Raw genomic sequence first — 18,504 nt, forward strand, 5'->3', positions numbered from 1 at the left:
CATAGGTCCTACGTAAATATTTGTAGATTGAATTTGTGTCTGTACAAAGAGTAGTTTGAGAATGCTGATGTTGAAGAAGTCGTGATGCTGAATAATTAGGCACCACCTTGTCTGTGTGTACCACATGTTTTTTTTCATTCGATAGTTACTGACAACCCCGAGTGGATAGAGCAGATATTATTACTCCTGTATCAAAGATAAAAGCGTTGACTTGAAGAGAGCTTAAGGTACTCACCCAGTGTCATATTACTAATAAGTGGTATAACTTGGCCTAATAGCCAGAAATGTCCGTAGGCATGGCCCAATGTCCCCTAAGAGGCCAAATGCTCATCTACCCAGTTAGAACCACAGTACTAGAAATCAGTCCTAAAGTTTCTTGATTATACTTTCTCATTCCAGACCCTTTAGAACTTATTTACAGATGTGAAGAACCAATTAAAAAGTACCATGGTAGCGTTTGTAGCAGGAACTATGAAAACGGAATGGGCACAGTTCATCTCTGCTCACGCCTCAGTGTTACCCAGAGGCAGCTGGTGAAGTTGAGTGCGGTGCATGTGGTGCGAAGAGGCTCTTTGCTTTAGTCCTCATCTTCCACCTGATACAAAACTCTCCCCAGGTTAGTGCCCCTGCCCATCCAGGTTAACGGGGTTGGATATACCCACTCTAGGCTGCTATTCAGTGAGTGTCCCTAAAACTCGGTGAGCCTAGTGTACTTTCCCCGTGGGACAGGATCATCTCCCTTGAGCCACTGTCTCCCGATTACCTGAGGAAGCCACTCTTTCAGTCCTGCACAATGTGTTGCTGACAGATAGATCCCAGGCAGGATGTATGCTGGGAACGTCTTCAGCCCACGTTTCACCCTTTGCCGCGCAGCGCCGTCTGTGTCATGAAGAGTGGTGTGCACCGCACGTGCCACGGAAGAGGATCCTCTGTGGGTGGTAAGTGCTGTCGAGCACACGGACGGCAGCAGTGATGCCAGGCCATAAGGATCTGAATAGGGATGTGGTTTAAAGTCAAAGGCACCGAGCTGCGTCTCTCAGATAAAGGAGTTCACAGGATCCAAAATAAGGTCAAGGGACAATCAGACATCTGAAATAAATGGAATACGAGGGACATGGAAAATCCAAATTCAATCAATCTTTGCACTCTAGTGCCATTCATCATTTGTTCTCTTGTGTCGTATTTGTGCACATGTGCCATCTTCTTATCTTGGCTTAAGGCGCTTGAGAACACGGACAGTATTTTCTGCCTCTTTGCAGTGATCTTGCCTCTCGCCTCACCAGGCGCTTAGCACTGCACTTTTCCTGGAGGAGGTGGTCAGTAAACACCAGTCACTGGAGGACCCACACGGCAAGCAAATGCCTTCTCCAGCTTATCTCTATCCTTGTTCCAACGGCATGTCGGTCATTGACCTGACCAACGACCTATGTAGCGGGATAGTTCTAGGACCACAGGTCTTCTGGGGGATTAGTTAAGAAATGAAATCTGCTTGGTATCCAGCTTTTTCTGGAAGAGTTTCTTTTCCCCACCTCCTCCCGCCCCATTCTGCTGTAAGACATCATCACATGGAAAGCTGTAAGCTGGGTGAGAACATAGCCATGTGTCGGTTACCCATATGCAACTTTCAAAATGTTCTCCTCAGAAAATGGTGTATTTCTGGGACTTGATGTAAGTGAGAAAAGGCTGAATTTCAGGAACTATATTCTGAAGGAAAAATTCTCTAGTGGTCTACTTCTTCAAATAAAGATAGAAGAATGATTTTTTTTTTTTAAGTCAAGACAAAAACTCATCTAATTTTAGTCTTAGTAAAGTCAAAATCATCGCGTTTCTCATCTTCCTGCCCTTCCTTCCTCTCTTACTTTTGTCGCTTCCCCTAGAGTCTTTCCAAAGTCTTCTTACTTATTTTCTTGCCTGGTTTAAATACTTTTCTGGGTTTGCTCTGAATCTCACCTTGTCTCTTCTATCACTAGGGTTTTCCCTGAGTCTTGGAGAGTTTGTTTTGGGTTTTTTTGGGTGTTTTTTTTTTTTTTTTTTGTGTGGGTTTTCTTTTTTGCCCCTTTCAGCTCGTTGGGAAGCCATCCAGAGCACTTTTCCTCTCTCCCTGAACCGCAGTCATCTGGTCTTTAGCCTCTGGCTTGCCTCCTCCATAGGGCAGGCCATGGAGACCCTCTCCCTGTAGCTACAGAACAGCCTGGTGTTTTAAGAACTTCACATTGGTGATCCAAGGTGAAACCTTTCCCCAAAGACGGGGCTTTACAAGAGGCCTTAGCATAGAGTGAGTGTGGTGAGGAGGGGGGGAATTAGTTGAGGTGAGACTGTCTCCAGAGAACAGGGTCGAAGCAAGGGAAAGTCAAGGCTGAGTCCAGCACGGGGCCGTTTCAATGACTCGGCGTCGCCTCACCAGAGGGCTGCCTTGGCTTGCAGGGTCCACAGCATCTTACACAACCGGCCTTCTAACAAGTCTTGACAAGTCCCAACACCTCCCCTGGAGTGGGGAAAATGCTTGAGGCTTTTGGCCGACTCCTGGTTATTTGAGAGCCTTACATGGGCTTATTACAACCACCATTTAGGGGACTACTTCCTCCATGACCTCCTCAAAGCTCTCCCTTCAAATTACTGTTTGGATCGCTGCCCAGCCTTGCCAACCATTCAGGGAGACCAGCCTGAAATATGTTTTCCTGAAAGAGTGCTGGAGAGCTTTTCCCTATTCTTCTCCCCACAAATTAGCTTGTGGAAGGGAGGGAACAGGACCATCCACCCCCTTTCTTTCCCTCTTTGGTAATTTAATCCCGTCGCCAGATAATGTCAGGTCTGAGAAGATAGTGCTGGAAGATTCCCTGAAAAAGAAAGCGACAGGTGGAGATGCCCTGGTGCCCGTATCCGACGGGACACAGGAGCACGGAGAGGTCAGCTCGCTCTGCCTGTGTGGGAGGCGAAAAGGAGCCCGGATTTATGTGTGTGAAGGAGGAAATGAATATCGAATTCCACAGCCTCGTTCTCTTCAACGCGGAGGATGTAATTATAATATGCACAGAACATTCCCAGGTAGTTAGTATTCTGGGTCTATAACTTCATAACAGGAACAAATTATATGAAGAAAAATTATTTTATTGTTCTGTCAGCAAGCCAGGCAAATACTTTATGACCTTATCGTTCCTTTGGACTCATGTCAACAGCCAGGCCGACTTCTTCGCTGGCTGCGCAGGAGAATACATGGCAGATGTTGTCTGCAGAATGCGCTTTTGTCCCATGTCAAAATCTCGTCTTTTCTGAAGGTATTAATGAGGTTAAGATGACGCAGCCAAAACCAGGTCTGGGAGCGCTACTTTGTGTGTCTGTTATTCCTTGACTTTACGAAGCTCTCTTCGCTGCTACAGTGTTTATAAAAAAGAAAGCTTTTGTCAATAGGTGTAGAGAACTCTAGGAGATTGTATATATATTATATATTCGGTTATTACTATATTAAAATTTTATATAGATAGATCGATCAGATAGATAGATAGAGATCAACTTGTGCCAAATCCACTACCCCTTAATCTCTAGTCGTCCTCTGCTGAGAGCGGCGTCAGCGGGGACTTACATGACTTTTTCCCAAAAGAGAGCAAATTGTTTCCATCACTCTGTGTGCTTTGGACCGTCATCTGATCTTCTTCTGTGGCTTTGACATCAAGCATTGGAGACTCCCTACCCAGTGTTCATTGTTATTTCCATAATTTTCAAGCTTATTGTGAAGGAGAAATCTCCTGCCTCATTTTATGTCTCTTGAGTTACATAATAGATTCACATCATTAGCTTGAAGAGACCAAAGAGAAAACCCACACAGCCCTCTCATTTTACAGATGAAAAAATTTGGGTGATTGACAGGTTGTTATTGTAATTAATTTTTGTGGTCTCTGTCTGAAAGGTGGTGTGACTGCAAATGCTTAAGAAACAACTGTTAGTGTTTCTGAGTAGCAAGAGAACAAGCTCTTGTTTTAATGAAGTGAAATGTCGAGATGCTTAGAAGCAACCTCCTAACTTGTACTAAATAGAATAGAGAAGTTCACTTCAAGTTATTTTATAGGCAGCCTTCATGTTTTACTTTATTTAAGACATATAAATGATTTATTTGATATTTTTAACAGTAATTTGCTTTCTGGTAACCAAAGTAAAAATATGCTTATGGTGAAAATTCAAAAAATTAAAAAGTGTACAAGCAGAAAAAAAATCACTGGTAATTTCCAAACTTTGACATTTATTCTTACTGTTTCCTCAGTTTTTTGGAGAAGGGGCCGCAGTGGAGATGGATAGATGGGTAGAGATCTATGTTCTGACATAATTGTAGTGATGCTGCGTGTACAGTTTATGTCTCACTTTCTAATTTAACATTGTGAATGGTTCCCTGGCATACCGTTGGAGAACATGAGCTCTTATTATTAGGTATTTAGTAGCTTCTAATTTTCATGAAAATATTTCCAATTTTGCTATAAAGAACAATGAGATGAAATTCCTTTTATTTAAACTTATTTTGTGTGTTATCATTGATCATTTTCTTCAGATAACTTTTTAAAAGTGAATTTAGTAGGCCAAAGCAGCTAAAGATTTTGAGTATTGGGGCTATGTCATCTGTGGTCACTAAAATTCAATTTTAAGTTGTCTGTGTCTGATGAGAGATACAGTGGGAGTGACGCAGGTAGTGCGACCTCTTCTCAAGGATGCTGACCTTGGGCAAGCCCCACGTGGCTGAGCGTTCCAGATGCTTCTCCAGGAGAAAATCCCACCCCACTGTAGCTTCACCAGCACTACTATGAATTTTAAAAATTTCCCTATATCTGACATTAAAAAGTATTACCCAGTTTTACTTTAACTAATATTTCTTTGCAATTAATAATGTTAAATAATCTATAAGCTTATTTTTTTCCATTGGGTTTTTTCTTATTGCTTATAAATGCTTTTGCATAATAGTTTCATTCTCATTAATACAATTTGCAATTTGTATCGTTTGGCCATTTGCCTCTAATTTTATGTAAAATGTATTTTTGACAGAATTTTTAAATTTTAACTCATTAAATCATAGGAAACTATCAAGTTTTCTCTTATAGTTTCTTTCTTTGATTTTATGCTTAGGCTTTTCAAAGTATAAAGGTCAATTGCTCCCTATCTTCTATTAGCCAATATATTATTAGCAAGTTGTGGGCTTGCCCATTTATATGCTGTACTAAATTTGGAATTTTGTATTTAATTTAGTGAAAGTAAAAATTGATGCTAGAGGACTTGGCCTTGATATTATGTCCATTTCTACAGTTACAACTGGCACAGAGGTGTGAAAAGGAGGAGGAAGGCCATGAACTCAATGCAGTGGAAAGAGGAGAGAGGATTGAGCACCCTCTACCTGCCGCCCACCTCTGCCCCTTGCTTGCTCTTTAACAAACGACCTCATTTAATCCTTTTAATAACCCAGCGAAGGGGGTACTGTCATTACCATTTCAGTTTTTCACACCAGGAAGCTGAGATTTAGAAAGGTTAAGTCAATGCAAGTAGGTGCAGCCACTTTGGAGAACAGTGTGGAGATTCCTCAAGAAACTAAAAACAGAGCTTCCCTATGACCCTTCCATTGCACTCCTGGGTATTTACCCCAAAGATACAGATGTAGTGAAAAGAAGGGCCATCTGTACCCCAATGTTTATAGCAGCAATGGCCACGGTCGCCCAACTGTGGAAAGAACCAAGATGCCCTTCAACAGACGAATGGATAAGGAAGATGTGGTCCATATACACTATGGAGTATGATGCCTCCGTCAGAAAGGATGAATACCCAACTTTTGTAGCAACATGGACGGGACTGGAAGAGATGATGCTGAGTGAAATAAGTCAAGCAGAGAGAGTCAATTATCATATGGTTTCACTTATTTGTGGAGCATAAGGAATAACATGGAGGACATGGGGAGATGGAGAGGAGAAGGGAGTTGGGGGAAATTGGAAGGGGAGGTGAACCATGAGAGACTACGGACTCTGAAAAACAATCTGAAGGGTTTGAAGGGGCGGGGGGTGGGAGGTCGGGGTACCAGGTGGTGGGTATTATAGAGGGCACGGATTGCATGGAGCACTGGGTGTGGTGCAGAAACAATGAATACTGCTACGCTGAAAATAAATAAAATAAAATAAAGCTTGAGAATATTATAACACTTAAAAAAAAAAAAAAAAGGTTAAGTCACTCGCTCACAGTTCCCACGGCAGGGAGGGCAGAGCTGGGAGTCTCCAAGGAGACCCTCAGTTCTTCTGACTGCGTGGACACTTGTATTATTGTTCTCTTGTGCTCCAAGAAGTCTGACTAGAAGAAAGTAATCTCCGTGATAGTGAGGTGAGGACGCAGCAAATAACTGGGTAACTGTGACTACCTATTACTCCCTCATCATAATCATAGTACAGGTTATGAGTAATTCCAAAATGCCAGACACGGCGTGCTTGCAGCCGGCTGTAATTTGCAGAATAAAGGGGGTACTGACTTGTGTGGGTGAGACAGAGTCCTTTTGTGTTTGAAAGAGATGAATCACTACTCTGGAAGACGCTTGAGGAGAAGCAAGAGGACATTCATTTTCTTTGCTTCTCAGTCACACAGTTGTAATCCCCAGATTGTATTTTGGTGATTGAGCACTAGGAATGTGTGATTTTTTAATAGAAATTTATATATGATATGGGCTGAATCAGCCATCATCGTAGGCCACATTTTGTAGAGGCAGAGGATAGCAGTTTCCAATATTTAAGAAAATGTTATAGGTGGAAAATTTCATTCATTAAGCTTATTTTCCCCTGTTATGTCTCATAAAAGGCCACCATTATTCCATTCTGCCATTGAGGACATAACATAATTTGCCGTCTACTGCCCTAAGTGGACAACACATTTGAGGCTTTTTACATCCAGGGTTCACCCCCCTCTTACTCTGCATCACATTTGACATGAAGCATTTCAATATTTTTGGTACTCCGTCAGTCCTGTAGCTCAAAGCCTGCGTCTGTCCCATCACGGGTACAATGCCAGCTTTCAGCCTGCAGTGGACCAGCCACATTCTGTGTGTGTAGGGGGGCTCTGAGCTGGCTCTGCAGTTGGTGGGAGACCTGGCTGGCTGTCCTGCTTTCCCCCAGGACCAGATCACTGGAGCAGGAGAGAGTCGGTGGGGAGGGAAAGAGGCATATGGGAACTAACCAGGGTAAAAAGTAAAGGCAGAAGGAAAGAGAAAGAGGAGGAAAGAAGGGGAGAGGAGAGAAGAAAAAGAGAGGCAGGGAGGGAGGAAGAGGAACAGAGCGAGAGCTCTTAAAAACAATACGACCATTACACAGAATCCAGTAAATACATAAATGCGTGTGAATCTTTTAGGCTTTCTAGAGTTTTTTTAAATGATGGGGGTCACAGTTCTTTTTATTTTCTTTTTGTGTTTTTCTGAAAACTCCAAATATAATCCAAGCATGCTAAGAAGAAAAGAAAAGAAAATTCAGTTTTTTAATTGGCCTCTGACTTGGAACATTGTAAACCCTGGTCTTAACCTTGTAAGCCTAGAGCCTTCTTCCGTCTCTCCCGAGCACCGTCCTTGACGTGTGTTACAGGTTTGTTTCTGTTTATCAAATGAAAGCTGTCGTCTGACAATAAACCCTTTTCCTTCTTTTCCCCCGACCCCCAGCACGGGACAGAGTGGACCTCCTCCCCGTGCAGCGTGTGCTCCTGTACGCACGGGCAAGTCCGCTGCAGCCCCCAGCCGTGCCCCCCGCGGTCGTGCGGACAGCAGGAGCTGGCGGTCATCCCGGAAGGAAGCTGCTGCCCCGTGTGTGTGGGCCCTGGGAGTGAGTATGAACTTGTAGAAAGAGACCCTCTTGGCCTTGGAGGTTCACCTGCTGACAGCCCAACTCTTCTCCTTCTTGCTCAGTCGGGCTCGAAGATCCCTAACCCCGTTCCTGATGGGAAGCAGGTTGGAGCCTTGCACTTGGCAGAAGCAGTGAGGCAGAGAGTGAGGTTGGAACACACCTTCAAGCTCTGGTCCAGATTTGGGGTTCTGCAAGTCTCTGACTTACTTATTTTGCGCTGGCCTGATGCATCCCTTGGCCTTTGTAGCTCCCAAGAAGGAAGAGGGGAGGGATACCTTCTTTGATGGGATTCCGTAAGGCCAAGGTCGTTCCCTCTTCCTCTTGGCAGAGACAGAATGAACAAATCGCTTCTCCAAGTAGCATCACTAACACCACTTCTGCCGGCTGGTCCTTGAGATGACATGACATCTTTCTCTAAGACACGCAGAGCAGGCAGCGGGTCTTTCATTTGTCTCTGTGGCATGGTCACTGTGGAGATTACGCCCGCCTACACACCGCAGCCCCAGTCAGCCAGCCGGGGGCGCCCTTCCAGGCCCTTCCTTGGATCATGCTTGGTCCACGGACTCCTTTTATTACATTTCAGGGATATAGTTCCCTTCCATTTTTATAACTGAGTAGTAGATACCTCACGATAAATACAAATTATGGTTATTGCTGCGTTACCTCCTCTCCCAGCATATGAAGACTAAAATTATTCTTTTATTTAATAATACGTGGAAGCCAAACTCTACTTTTGCCCTTTCCTTTTTATTGTTTTAATTAAGGAATTTTGTTTTTTCCTTATTTTTATTATTTTTGAGGGAGGAGCGACATAGGGAGGGGAAGAGGGCAAGAGAGAATCTCAAGCAGGTTCCACACCCAGCCTGGAGCCCAGCGCTGACACCGGTGTTGATCTCACAACCCTGAGATCAGGAACTGAGCCGAATCAGGAGTCGGATGCTTAACCGTTGGAGTCACCCAGGCGCCTCTGCCTTTTCGTTTAACAAGACCCTGGTTTCTTCCTGATTCCCAGTTCTCCCATTCCTGGCATTCCTTTACTCTGGAGAACAAGTACACGGGTTAAGAAGTTTGCACTGGAAATGATGAAAATATAGTGCTTGCGTCACGCATTTCAGATGTCACCCATGCAAGAGGACTGACAGCTGCTTTGGGCCAAAGAACGCTGCAGCTAAAAATATGTTTTATTTGACACACAGACAGAGATCACAAGTAGGCAGAGAGGCAGGCAGAGAGAGGGGGGGAAGCAGGCTCCCCACTGAGCAGAGAGCCCGATGTGGGACTCGATCCTGGGATCATGACCTGAGCCGAGGGCAGACGCTTAACCCACTGAGCCACCCAGGCGCCCCACTCTCTTAAAAATCCTTGAACAACAGAGTTCGGGGGTGGCAAGCTGGCTGACTGGGATGGTGGGACCCTTTCTTGCCCTGTAAGAGGTCTTCTCCTTGGCCTCCGTCCTGCCGGTTGGCACTCAGGTGCGTGCAGTCTCCTAACCCCTGCTTCGGGGTCCCCGCTTGTGGCTGCGGGCTGGCAGCCTTCCCTGTGATGTGAAATGTTGGGGTCTGAGAGTGAATGGTCAAGGAAATTCTTGAGGTATCTTCAGTGCAAAAAAAGGTACTTTTTTTTTTTTTTAAAGCATGGGAAGGGGCTGTGGGCAGTAAGCTCCTCTGGGGTCGCGAGGAGGGACGGATTATATACTTTCAGGTTGGGAGGGGGTCAGGGATAGCATAAGTCTGTAAGGAATTGGAAGTGAGGTTTCCAGGACCTTGAAGGGCTAGCTGCTGTTGGGAAGAGGTCATTTACTACTGTCGAGTAAAACCTTAGTCACGAGACCCTTCAGATGTGGAGCAGTACGCTGTGTGCTTGGAGGATGATTGCTAACATATATCTGAGGCAGGGAAGATAAAGTTTCCGAAGGGATTTTTGTATGTTAAAGAAGACTTACAGAATCCTGGAACTGGGGCTAATTGCCTTTTGCCTCTAGCAGAGTATTAACCTGGAGGCAGCTGAGTTCCTGGCGGAAAGTCATCCTGCCTGTCTTAAGTACTTGTCAATGGGCTGCAAAAGAAATTCATGTTTTTCCTGTGTTCTTTGGCCTTTGTTCTCCACAGCAGCTGGTGTGGGTTTGGGAGCCAGTGGCTATGAGCCCATCTCAGGAAGGCAAGGAGGCAGTGGGATTGGGACCGATGCATGAACTGAGACTCCCCGGCACAGTTACGTCGCCTCACCAGACGTCACTTATAAAACTCAGACAGAAGATTACTAAGAGCTCTATACGGTGGGGGTGGCTGGGTGGCTGAGTCAGTGAAGCGTCCAACTCCTGATTTCAACTCAGGTCATAATCTCAGGGTTATGGGATCGAGCCTCTCTTTGGGCTCCATGCTGAATGTGGGACGGGCTTGGGATTCTCTCCCCCCCCCCCCTTTAAAGAACAAACAGAAGAACTCCATACAGAGACTGCAGAGTTTTAATCCCCAACCAGAGGGCCCTGTAGGACTGCACTGTCCACACCCACGCAGTCCACCCTGGGATCAGGGTGTGCAGTCAGTCCCCAATAATCCTTGTTTTTCTGACCTTCCAGAACCTTGTTCCTATGAAGGCCATGTATTTCAGGATGGGGAAGACTGGCCTTTGAGTCGGTGTGCCAAATGTGTGTGTAGAAATGGGGTCGTCCAGTGCTTCACAGCTCAGTGTCAACCTCTGTTTTGTAACCAGGTAAGGAAGACAGCCTCCGAATGGATCCTTGCTGGACTGTTAACTTCACTGTTTGGGAACTTGGGGCCTCTTCTGAGGTTGTCAGCTTCTGAGGTTGAGAGTCCTAGGGACAAGACACAAAGGCTGTTTTGTTTTCCTTATACTTCTGGAGACCACCACTGACACATTTCTTTTACCCTCAGAAGCTGCAGATAGATCTAATTACCAGCCATTTAAGCTAAGTGTTACGTAATGAACGTGAGCCTTGGGGGGGTCCATGCAAAGAAGCCACTAGCTCCAGCTGCAAATGTTGCAAAAATGTTGAGTTGAACATCTGGAAAAGTCCATGATATGATCAGGTCTTGTTTCTCAAGGCATAGGTATCGTATTGAAGACATACGGATGCCTTTGAACATGATTATCCAGACGTACACTTTTTAATTCTTAGAACGATTCAAATTATTTGGATTTTCTCTGGGGAGCTTTAAAAAGTCATGGATTTTGTTCTTTTAAAGTTTGTCAGATTTTCAAAATATTAGACTCTTCACAGAAACTTCGAGGAGAAAATCAATGGCAAATAAATGTGGGATACGTGGTATTTTGCAGTTTCTGACTCTTCCAGGGGTTTCTATGGATGTTCCTTGGCAGTTGATAGATAACCATGAAAGGAGTTTGCCTCCAGTCGAAAAATAGCTCATTTTTGATCTAAGGAAAAGCTGGAAGCCAACATTCAGTTGATACAGAGCAGTACTTTGTGTCAAATAAAACAAAATCAATAACAGGGCACATTGTGACAATTGGGCAATATTTTTAAAGGTAGACAAAAGGCAATTAGACAGGAAACGCTAAATGCCAAATAAAGGGAAATGCGCCTGATAGAAAGACGAGATTGTATTACCCGCACGACCGCAGTGACGGCACGCGTGTCACATCGCCTCACGCATCACCGAGTCTTCGCCCAGCACCGGGATTACAAATGAGCTTCCCGGGGGAGCTGCACCACATCTCACGTTCCGAGGACGCGGAGGTGCGGGGGCGTTTTGACGTACACTTTCCAGGATTCCGTCCCCTTGTGTATGTCGGGCAGTTGAGTTGCCTCGATTGCAGTAAGGGATGTGGGAGGCATGGAGGAAACAGCCCTTCGTGCGCCTTCTGCTTTAAATCGTTGAAACCCGAGCAGACTTCATGTTAGGGGTTAGATATTGGAGTAATTGAAAGTTTCCATTCTTAGAAGCATTATATATATTGGGGCGCCTGGGTGGCTCAGTCAGTGAAGCCTAGGACCCTTGATTTCAGATCAGATCACGATCTCAGGGTCGTGGGATCCTGCCCTGTATCCGGCTGCACGCTCAGCTGGGAATTTGCTTGAGATTCTCTCCCTCTGCCCTCCCCACCCCCGCACATGCATGCTCTCGCTCTCTCTCAAACAAATAAATCTTTTAAAAAAAATAAAAACCCTATGAGCTCTAGCTTCAACCATTACATCACATAGAGTCTGCATTGAAATATACATAATTTAAAAAGATGAAATTTGGCACCGTACTTTAGAGCTAGTTGATATGTAAGCATTCTGAAGTCTTGAAAATAGGTTGATTTTAATCACTCTTATGCTAAGTTTTTATTTCTGCCATGACATATTTATAAAAAAAAAAAACTCTCAGATTACTTAGAAATATTTTTCTTGATTTAATATCATTAGTAAATATTGGATGTTCTGATGATATAAAGGGGTATTAAAAATTTAGGCTTTTGATGGAAACACCATTACCACTGTCTGTCATCTACCATCATGTCTGTCCTCATCATCACCACATTTTTGGCATTTATTATATGCCAGTCATTAATTTTCAGAGCTCTGTAATTCTCATCACAATCCTATGAAGAGCTTTATTATCATCCCTCTTGCCAGTACCTAAAACTGAGGTGTGGCGAGCATAAGTGACATGGGTGACACACCACAGTTAGGACGTCTCAGTGCTTCTCACCTGGGTTCGGCACCACAACCTCAAGAGACCACACCTGACTCAGCCTTTAACCATTGTGTTAAGTGGCCTTCCAAAAAAAGTTACAAACCATTATCTATACTAACAATCACAGAAGGGCAGTTACTACAGCACTGGACGCATTTGAAGTCTTTTGTATGCATCAACTCATGAAATATTAAAAACACGCAAGTTCATCAGGAGAAATTATTTCCAGGTCTTGAGCTCTAGAAAAACCCCAATTTTTAATGTAAGAGGTTTTTTATTTTTTTCCTCTTAAATTGTGAAAGGAATCTGTACTTACTAAGGAAAGTTTGGAAAAGGCAGAAAAGCAGAAAATGATTATTTATAGTCCTATCATTCAAAAACACCGTAATAGATTCTTTTGGTAATTTATTTCAATTTTTTTTATAGGCAAATGTGAATATATTTGTTTTTTCATAGTTATAATCACATTTTAGATGTTGGTGATAATCTCTGACAAAAGGAGAAATTTCTTTTTTTTTTTTTTTTAAAGATTTTATTTACTTATTTAACAGAGAATGAGAGAGAGAGATCACAAGTAGGCAGAGAGGCAGGCAGAGAGAGAGGGAGGCAGGCTCCCTCCTGAGCAGAGATCCCGATGCGGGGCTCGATCCCAGGACCCTGGGATCATGACCTGAGCCGAAGGCAGAGGCTTTAACCCACTGAGCCACCCAGGCACCCCTAGGATGTTTCTTTATCTTTATAAATGAGACACTTTTTAAGGATATTTCTAGGTGAGAAATTTGTCTAGAATATGGTATAGCCTTTTCAGGTTTTCTTCAGTTATGGCTTTAATGTCATCATATTCATTCCAATTATTCTCATTCCTCAGAAACACTTAAGATGACGCTTAAATTGCTCCCTTCTCTCCCCCTCATTACCAATCATGGCCCATCTCATCGTTTCTCACTTTGTATCTTTCCTCGTCATATGGAGAGAGCTTCTCGAGTTTGTATTTACTGCTTCTAGTATTGATTTTAATTTGACCATTTCACTTTTTCTTTGAATTCTTCCTTCTTTTTCTTCTCATTGGTTCATCTGTTTATTTTGATTCTAACCCTTATTCTTTCTTTATTCTTGCTTCTGTTTAATAAAGACCACATTTTCATGCATCTTACTGAAGTTGCAGAATAACTTTCAAGTCTTCTCTTTTAGATCCTGTAAGAGGTAGCATTCAGGCATCTGTCTGCTCTTTCTCTGAATCTTTAGAACATTTTTGTTTTGCTCACTCTTCAGCTTTTTTCCCCAAGCTCCTTTCCTTCTGTTTACTCATCCTTGGTCAAGAGAAATCCGTACCCGTGCTTGAAAGCTGCAGGGTGAATGTCCTGCCCTGGCTAACTCCCCTGCTCGGATCCACAGGCAGAGGCTAAGGTTCATGTCTCCTTGTCTGAGGGGCTGGTGGGTTTTCAGTCAGGGTAGCTCTACTGTGTAGACATTGGATCTTTCCCGGCCTCCTCTGACCAACCCCCCTACGTTTTGAGTCCGGTTTGTACCAGTGCACAGGCTCTCTCCTGTCTAGGTGACCGTGGGCTTTACCACTTGAGGAATCGTCCTATTCCCCCACTTTTTCTCACTCCCTCTACCTTCTTCAACATACATACTTCCCACTCTTTTTTTCTTTCTTTTCTTTTTTTACATTATGGGTTCTGATTAGATGTAGAAAGGAAGATATTAGGGGAAGTGAGGGCCAGCACCTGACTACCTCAAACAGGAGTGGCCACACATGGGAGGGACGGCTCTGGGTTGTGTTTGATATCGAAAGGCAGAGAGTTGGGCAGAATGATGGTTCTTATATCTATTTAGGTTTACACAGCAAAGAAGATTGGGAAAATTAGACATGCATTGAAATCACTGCATCAGCAAAGAAAGGCCACGGAACGTCTTCTGTTCAGTGGGACTTCCTGGTAGCAGTGGTTGAAGGATGGCTGTTTTAATTTTTGGTGTGAAGTTTTCATCTCTTTCTATATCTGCAGAGGTATCACAGTAGGAAAATATTTTGTCAAGGGCTGTTAGCCATAATACACCATGAAATTTTTATCATAAATATGTTTATGTAAGGAATTTGAAAAACCATAATTAAATATATCCTTAATGGTAGCTCTACCTCAAATTGTAATAACACTAACCATATTTTTTTAAATCCAATTCCTGTGATGACTGAGGGTTCTATATTAGACCTGGGGTGGGCAGACTTTTTCTGTAAAGAGCCACATAGTAAATATTTTCAGCTCTGTGTGCCATTCGGTTGAAACAACTGCTCGGCTCTGTCAACGTAGCACAAAACCAGCCGTTGATAATATGTAAATGAGTGGGTGTGGCTTATTCCAATAAAGCTTATGGAAACAGGTGTTAGGCTGGACTTGGCCCATGGTCTGTAGTTGACTGGCCCCTGTACAGACTATACATCTGGAAGAGCGGATCTGCACAGCCCCGAACGATAGGATTCAGATGTATGACAGCAACACAATGCAGTGTGAAACCTCTTTCCCATTTTTCTGACCCACTGTGCCGTGCACCATCTGTTTGCATCTCCTGTCTTGCTTTTCGTCCCCAGCGCAGGTGAGTTCTCGCCTCAGTCAGGCCGTTCGCCTCTATCCTGGCGTGTTTTCTTTAGAAATGCTTCCCCTCCTGCCATGGTTGATCTGGATGGGGGAATAAAGATGCTATGTCCATCAATAAAATATATAATTCGGTATTGCCAGTAAGGATTGGAAAGCTTGATTTTCCTTCTGCCAATGTTGCTACAAAGTAATCCGTTCTTCCCCCGCGCTCTCGAGTTTGACTCTGCCACTGTGCTTGGGTCTAGTCCCTGCTAGTTCCGACGGACTGACTCTCACTCTACGCCGAGTCAAGATTTGTGATCATTGCATCTGTTCCCTGTGTACCAACCATTTATGAGCTCATTTGCTTATTACAGTAACATTACCAGATAGTATGACATCAGATATGCCTTTATTTTACTTTCTCACTGAATTTTCATTAAGCTGAAGAGTTCTGAGGTTGAGAGATGCTCAGTGATTTCAATGCATGTCCAGTTTTCACATATTCTGTTAAACATCAATGGCCATAATATTTTCCATATAGAAGAATAAAGAAATAAAATAACCTAAAACAAGAATACAGTTGTCAGTTTAATCCCAGTGATTCAGTTGTTTGAAATTAATCCCTATTACATAGTAATGCTTTAATCTAAACATACATCATTGGGTTAAAGAACTCTTGAAGTAGGACTCGAACTGTCCAAGAAAAATTGAACCTCTTTGACCCCCTCCCCTGCCCACATACTTTGGCTACATTATTCTTACAGAGTGAGTTCCAAAGCAACCATGGTAATAAAATTTCAGTTTTTGCTTCTTGTAAGTGAAAGTGAAGGTAATCATTCAGAAGCTATCTTCTATGTAAGACAAACCACTTCTTAGTCCTTAAAACTTGGTTTATTCTAACCCTCTTTCCTCTGCCTTTAATTTGTCTACCTTCTTGCCATTCATAAAAAGGTTGTAGTGATAACTCAGACAGATGCGGACTCTTTGGCATTGATGAGGGACTGTTGGTGTGAGAGTCCTTCTCAGGGCGGTGGAGACCAACGGTCTGGTGTTCTGGGGGTGAGAGTGGTAGGGGAGAGAAGTTGGGACAGGGCCCTGGGGGTTCTTTGGACACTTAGTCTCTGTCACCACTCTTCTCTGCTCTTATTCTCAAATACCTAGGAATACGATGGATTCTTCTCATGTCAAAGAACTCCCTAATGCGTATATGTAAGTGTGCGCTCCCACAAAGATGTGTATTCACACAAAGATGCAAAAGAAGTGTGAAGTAGCTTGTCAGGAGAGGGATGCCTCCATTTTGGGTTTAGCAGTAACTCAGCAGGAGCTTACGTGCTCTTCAGTGCTCATGCGGTTGGTGCTCTGAAGTCTCTTTCCCACCACTTGTCGTTACCAGGTCAGCTATGTGACCTTGTACCAGTCACATGACCTCTCTGGTCTTTACTCTTCTCGTTTGCAAAGCAAGGATAAGAACATCTACTTCACAGGGTCACGTAAAGCCTTACAGTGGTGCCTGGGGAACACGAAGTACTGTTCTTACTGTCATTGGTATTATTGGGGCTTTTGTTTGTTCTTAGAAGAGGAGGGGACTCGAGGAATGTGCAGACCTCTTAAGAGTCACCGTGACTCTGGAAGTGCCAATTCTTATCAAAGCACCAGGTGACTAATAAATAATAAAGAAGAGGAAATTGCTATTTATGGATGCTTGAGGCGCATGATTGAGTTAGCTATCAGTGAAATTTTCCTACCGTCGTGGATTTTATTAATGTCTCGTTTTGATGCATTGTTCCTTTTTTGGATATAAGGGTGAAACTGTAGTCCGAGTTCCTGGAAAATGTTGCCCACAGTGCTCTTCCCGGTCCTGCTCTGCATCTGGCCAAGTGTACGAGGTAACCTTTATGTACCCCTGTAGCTGTTTTGACATACGTCCTCACACATACGCCCTCCACCCTTTCCAACCACCAGCCCGCCCCACCCTCTTGTCTGAGTCTTTGCCAAGGTTAGTAACTCAGTACATAAACAGCTTTTTTCTTCTCTTTGTGGGAAGACTTTATGAAAACATTAAATTGAAGGGGATTAGAAATATAAAGGAATGTGCTGGCTGGCCGCACCTGGTTCACGAACCTTGGTGAACCTACTGTTTACATGTCTCGAAGGAAGAAAAGGACTAGCGTTGGTTACTGTCAGTTTACACTTGGGCTGGAGGCCCTGGGAATGTCGCTCTGCTTTGGCTGGATTGTATGTACCGATACCCACACTGGGGGAGGCAAGGGGGTAATAAGGGAGGGAGAAGCTAGTGGTGGTGGAACCTGCACGTTGAGAATACTATTGGAATAATCTTGAAGACTGTGCCTAACACCTAATAAGTGCCAATAAAAATGAGTTCAAAGTGAATGAATGAATGAGTGTCTCTCTTAGGAGTGCCCAGCTGAGCCAAAAGAAAGTTACATTATTCAAAAGCAAAGAACAGATAAAAAATAAACCCAACTACTTCCCTTGCTTGATAGCCACTCTGAAGAAGACTAAATGGAAATTGGAATGATGCCTCTCAGTAGAGAATCTGGAACAGAGTATTAGGCAATGAATGCCACGAAGTCCAGATGGGTCCCTTGAGATCTGAACAAACGTAGCTAACTGGGAAAGGACTTTTGTCTGGACGAGATCTGTGTTGTTCGACACAGTAGCCACGCGTGGGCCAGGTTAATTTCTTCTGGAAGAGATAGCCTTTATACCTATGGTGATGTTTTTGGTCGCAAGTAACAGAAATACTCCTCTAAAAGTGGCTAAAATGAAAACATTTGTAATCTCACATAACAAGAAGTGCAGAGGTCGGGTGCTTGCAGGGTTGGTCCTCTCAGCTCTTGATGGTGTCTTCAAGAATCCAAGGGTCCCTTTTTGATCTTTCCACCTGCCACCTGCCACCTGAAGCATCTTGGCATTTGTGCGTCCCCAAGATGGCTTCCTCCGGACTAGCTCAGCCACACACAATCATCGCTAAAGGCTGGTGGGGAAAAGGGACAGCTTTTCTTCTTTCATGGGGAAGGAGGGTCTTTTCTTTGCCCTTCACTGTTCTAGCAGAGTTCCCCTGAGGTCACCTAGGTTAGGATTGGGACAATGCCCTTGCCCTAAGGGATGCTGGGAAAATGAGTAGGTGGTAGTGGGAGCTGGGTCTCCTGGCAGAGAAGAAGAGCTAAAGAATGAGCACTCATGAGGCAGCCAGCGGGGTCTTCTTATTAATCTTGAGGCTCCAGGGCCCCTTTGTGCCTGGCAGAGAGCAGGCCCTCAACACAGCTACGGATGCATACAGTTGAATGAAAACGAACGCGAAGTTCTCTTTGGACATGTGTTGACTTTCTTCTCAGAGGCTGCTGCTGCCTGAATGATGCCATTTCTCAGGAGTACATTCAGTGGGGCTCAGTTAAGAACTGTAAT

The 18,504-nt window shown here is 43.9% G+C and overlaps 1 protein-coding gene across 4 annotated transcripts in view; it reads left to right on the forward strand.

Moving 5' to 3' along the window:
* FRAS1 (Fraser extracellular matrix complex subunit 1) overlaps positions 1–18,504 on the forward strand; it is a 416,244-nt gene that overhangs the window by 160,173 nt on the left and 237,567 nt on the right. For all 4 annotated transcript variants that reach the window (XM_032334686.1, XM_032334684.1, XM_032334685.1 and 1 more), the window contains 3 exons: positions 7,655–7,814; positions 10,414–10,547; positions 16,878–16,961. Coding sequence is in view for 3 of the 4 variants with exons in the window: in XM_032334684.1 (XP_032190575.1) it covers positions 7,655–7,814; positions 10,414–10,547; positions 16,878–16,961 (378 nt within the window). In the remaining variant the exon portion in view is untranslated. The remainder of the gene's footprint in view (positions 1–7,654; positions 7,815–10,413; positions 10,548–16,877; positions 16,962–18,504) is intronic.

The sequence above is a fragment of the Mustela erminea genome, chromosome 2 (genome assembly GCF_009829155.1).
Source record: "Mustela erminea isolate mMusErm1 chromosome 2, mMusErm1.Pri, whole genome shotgun sequence".
NCBI classification, from domain to species: domain Eukaryota; kingdom Metazoa; phylum Chordata; class Mammalia; order Carnivora; family Mustelidae; genus Mustela; species Mustela erminea.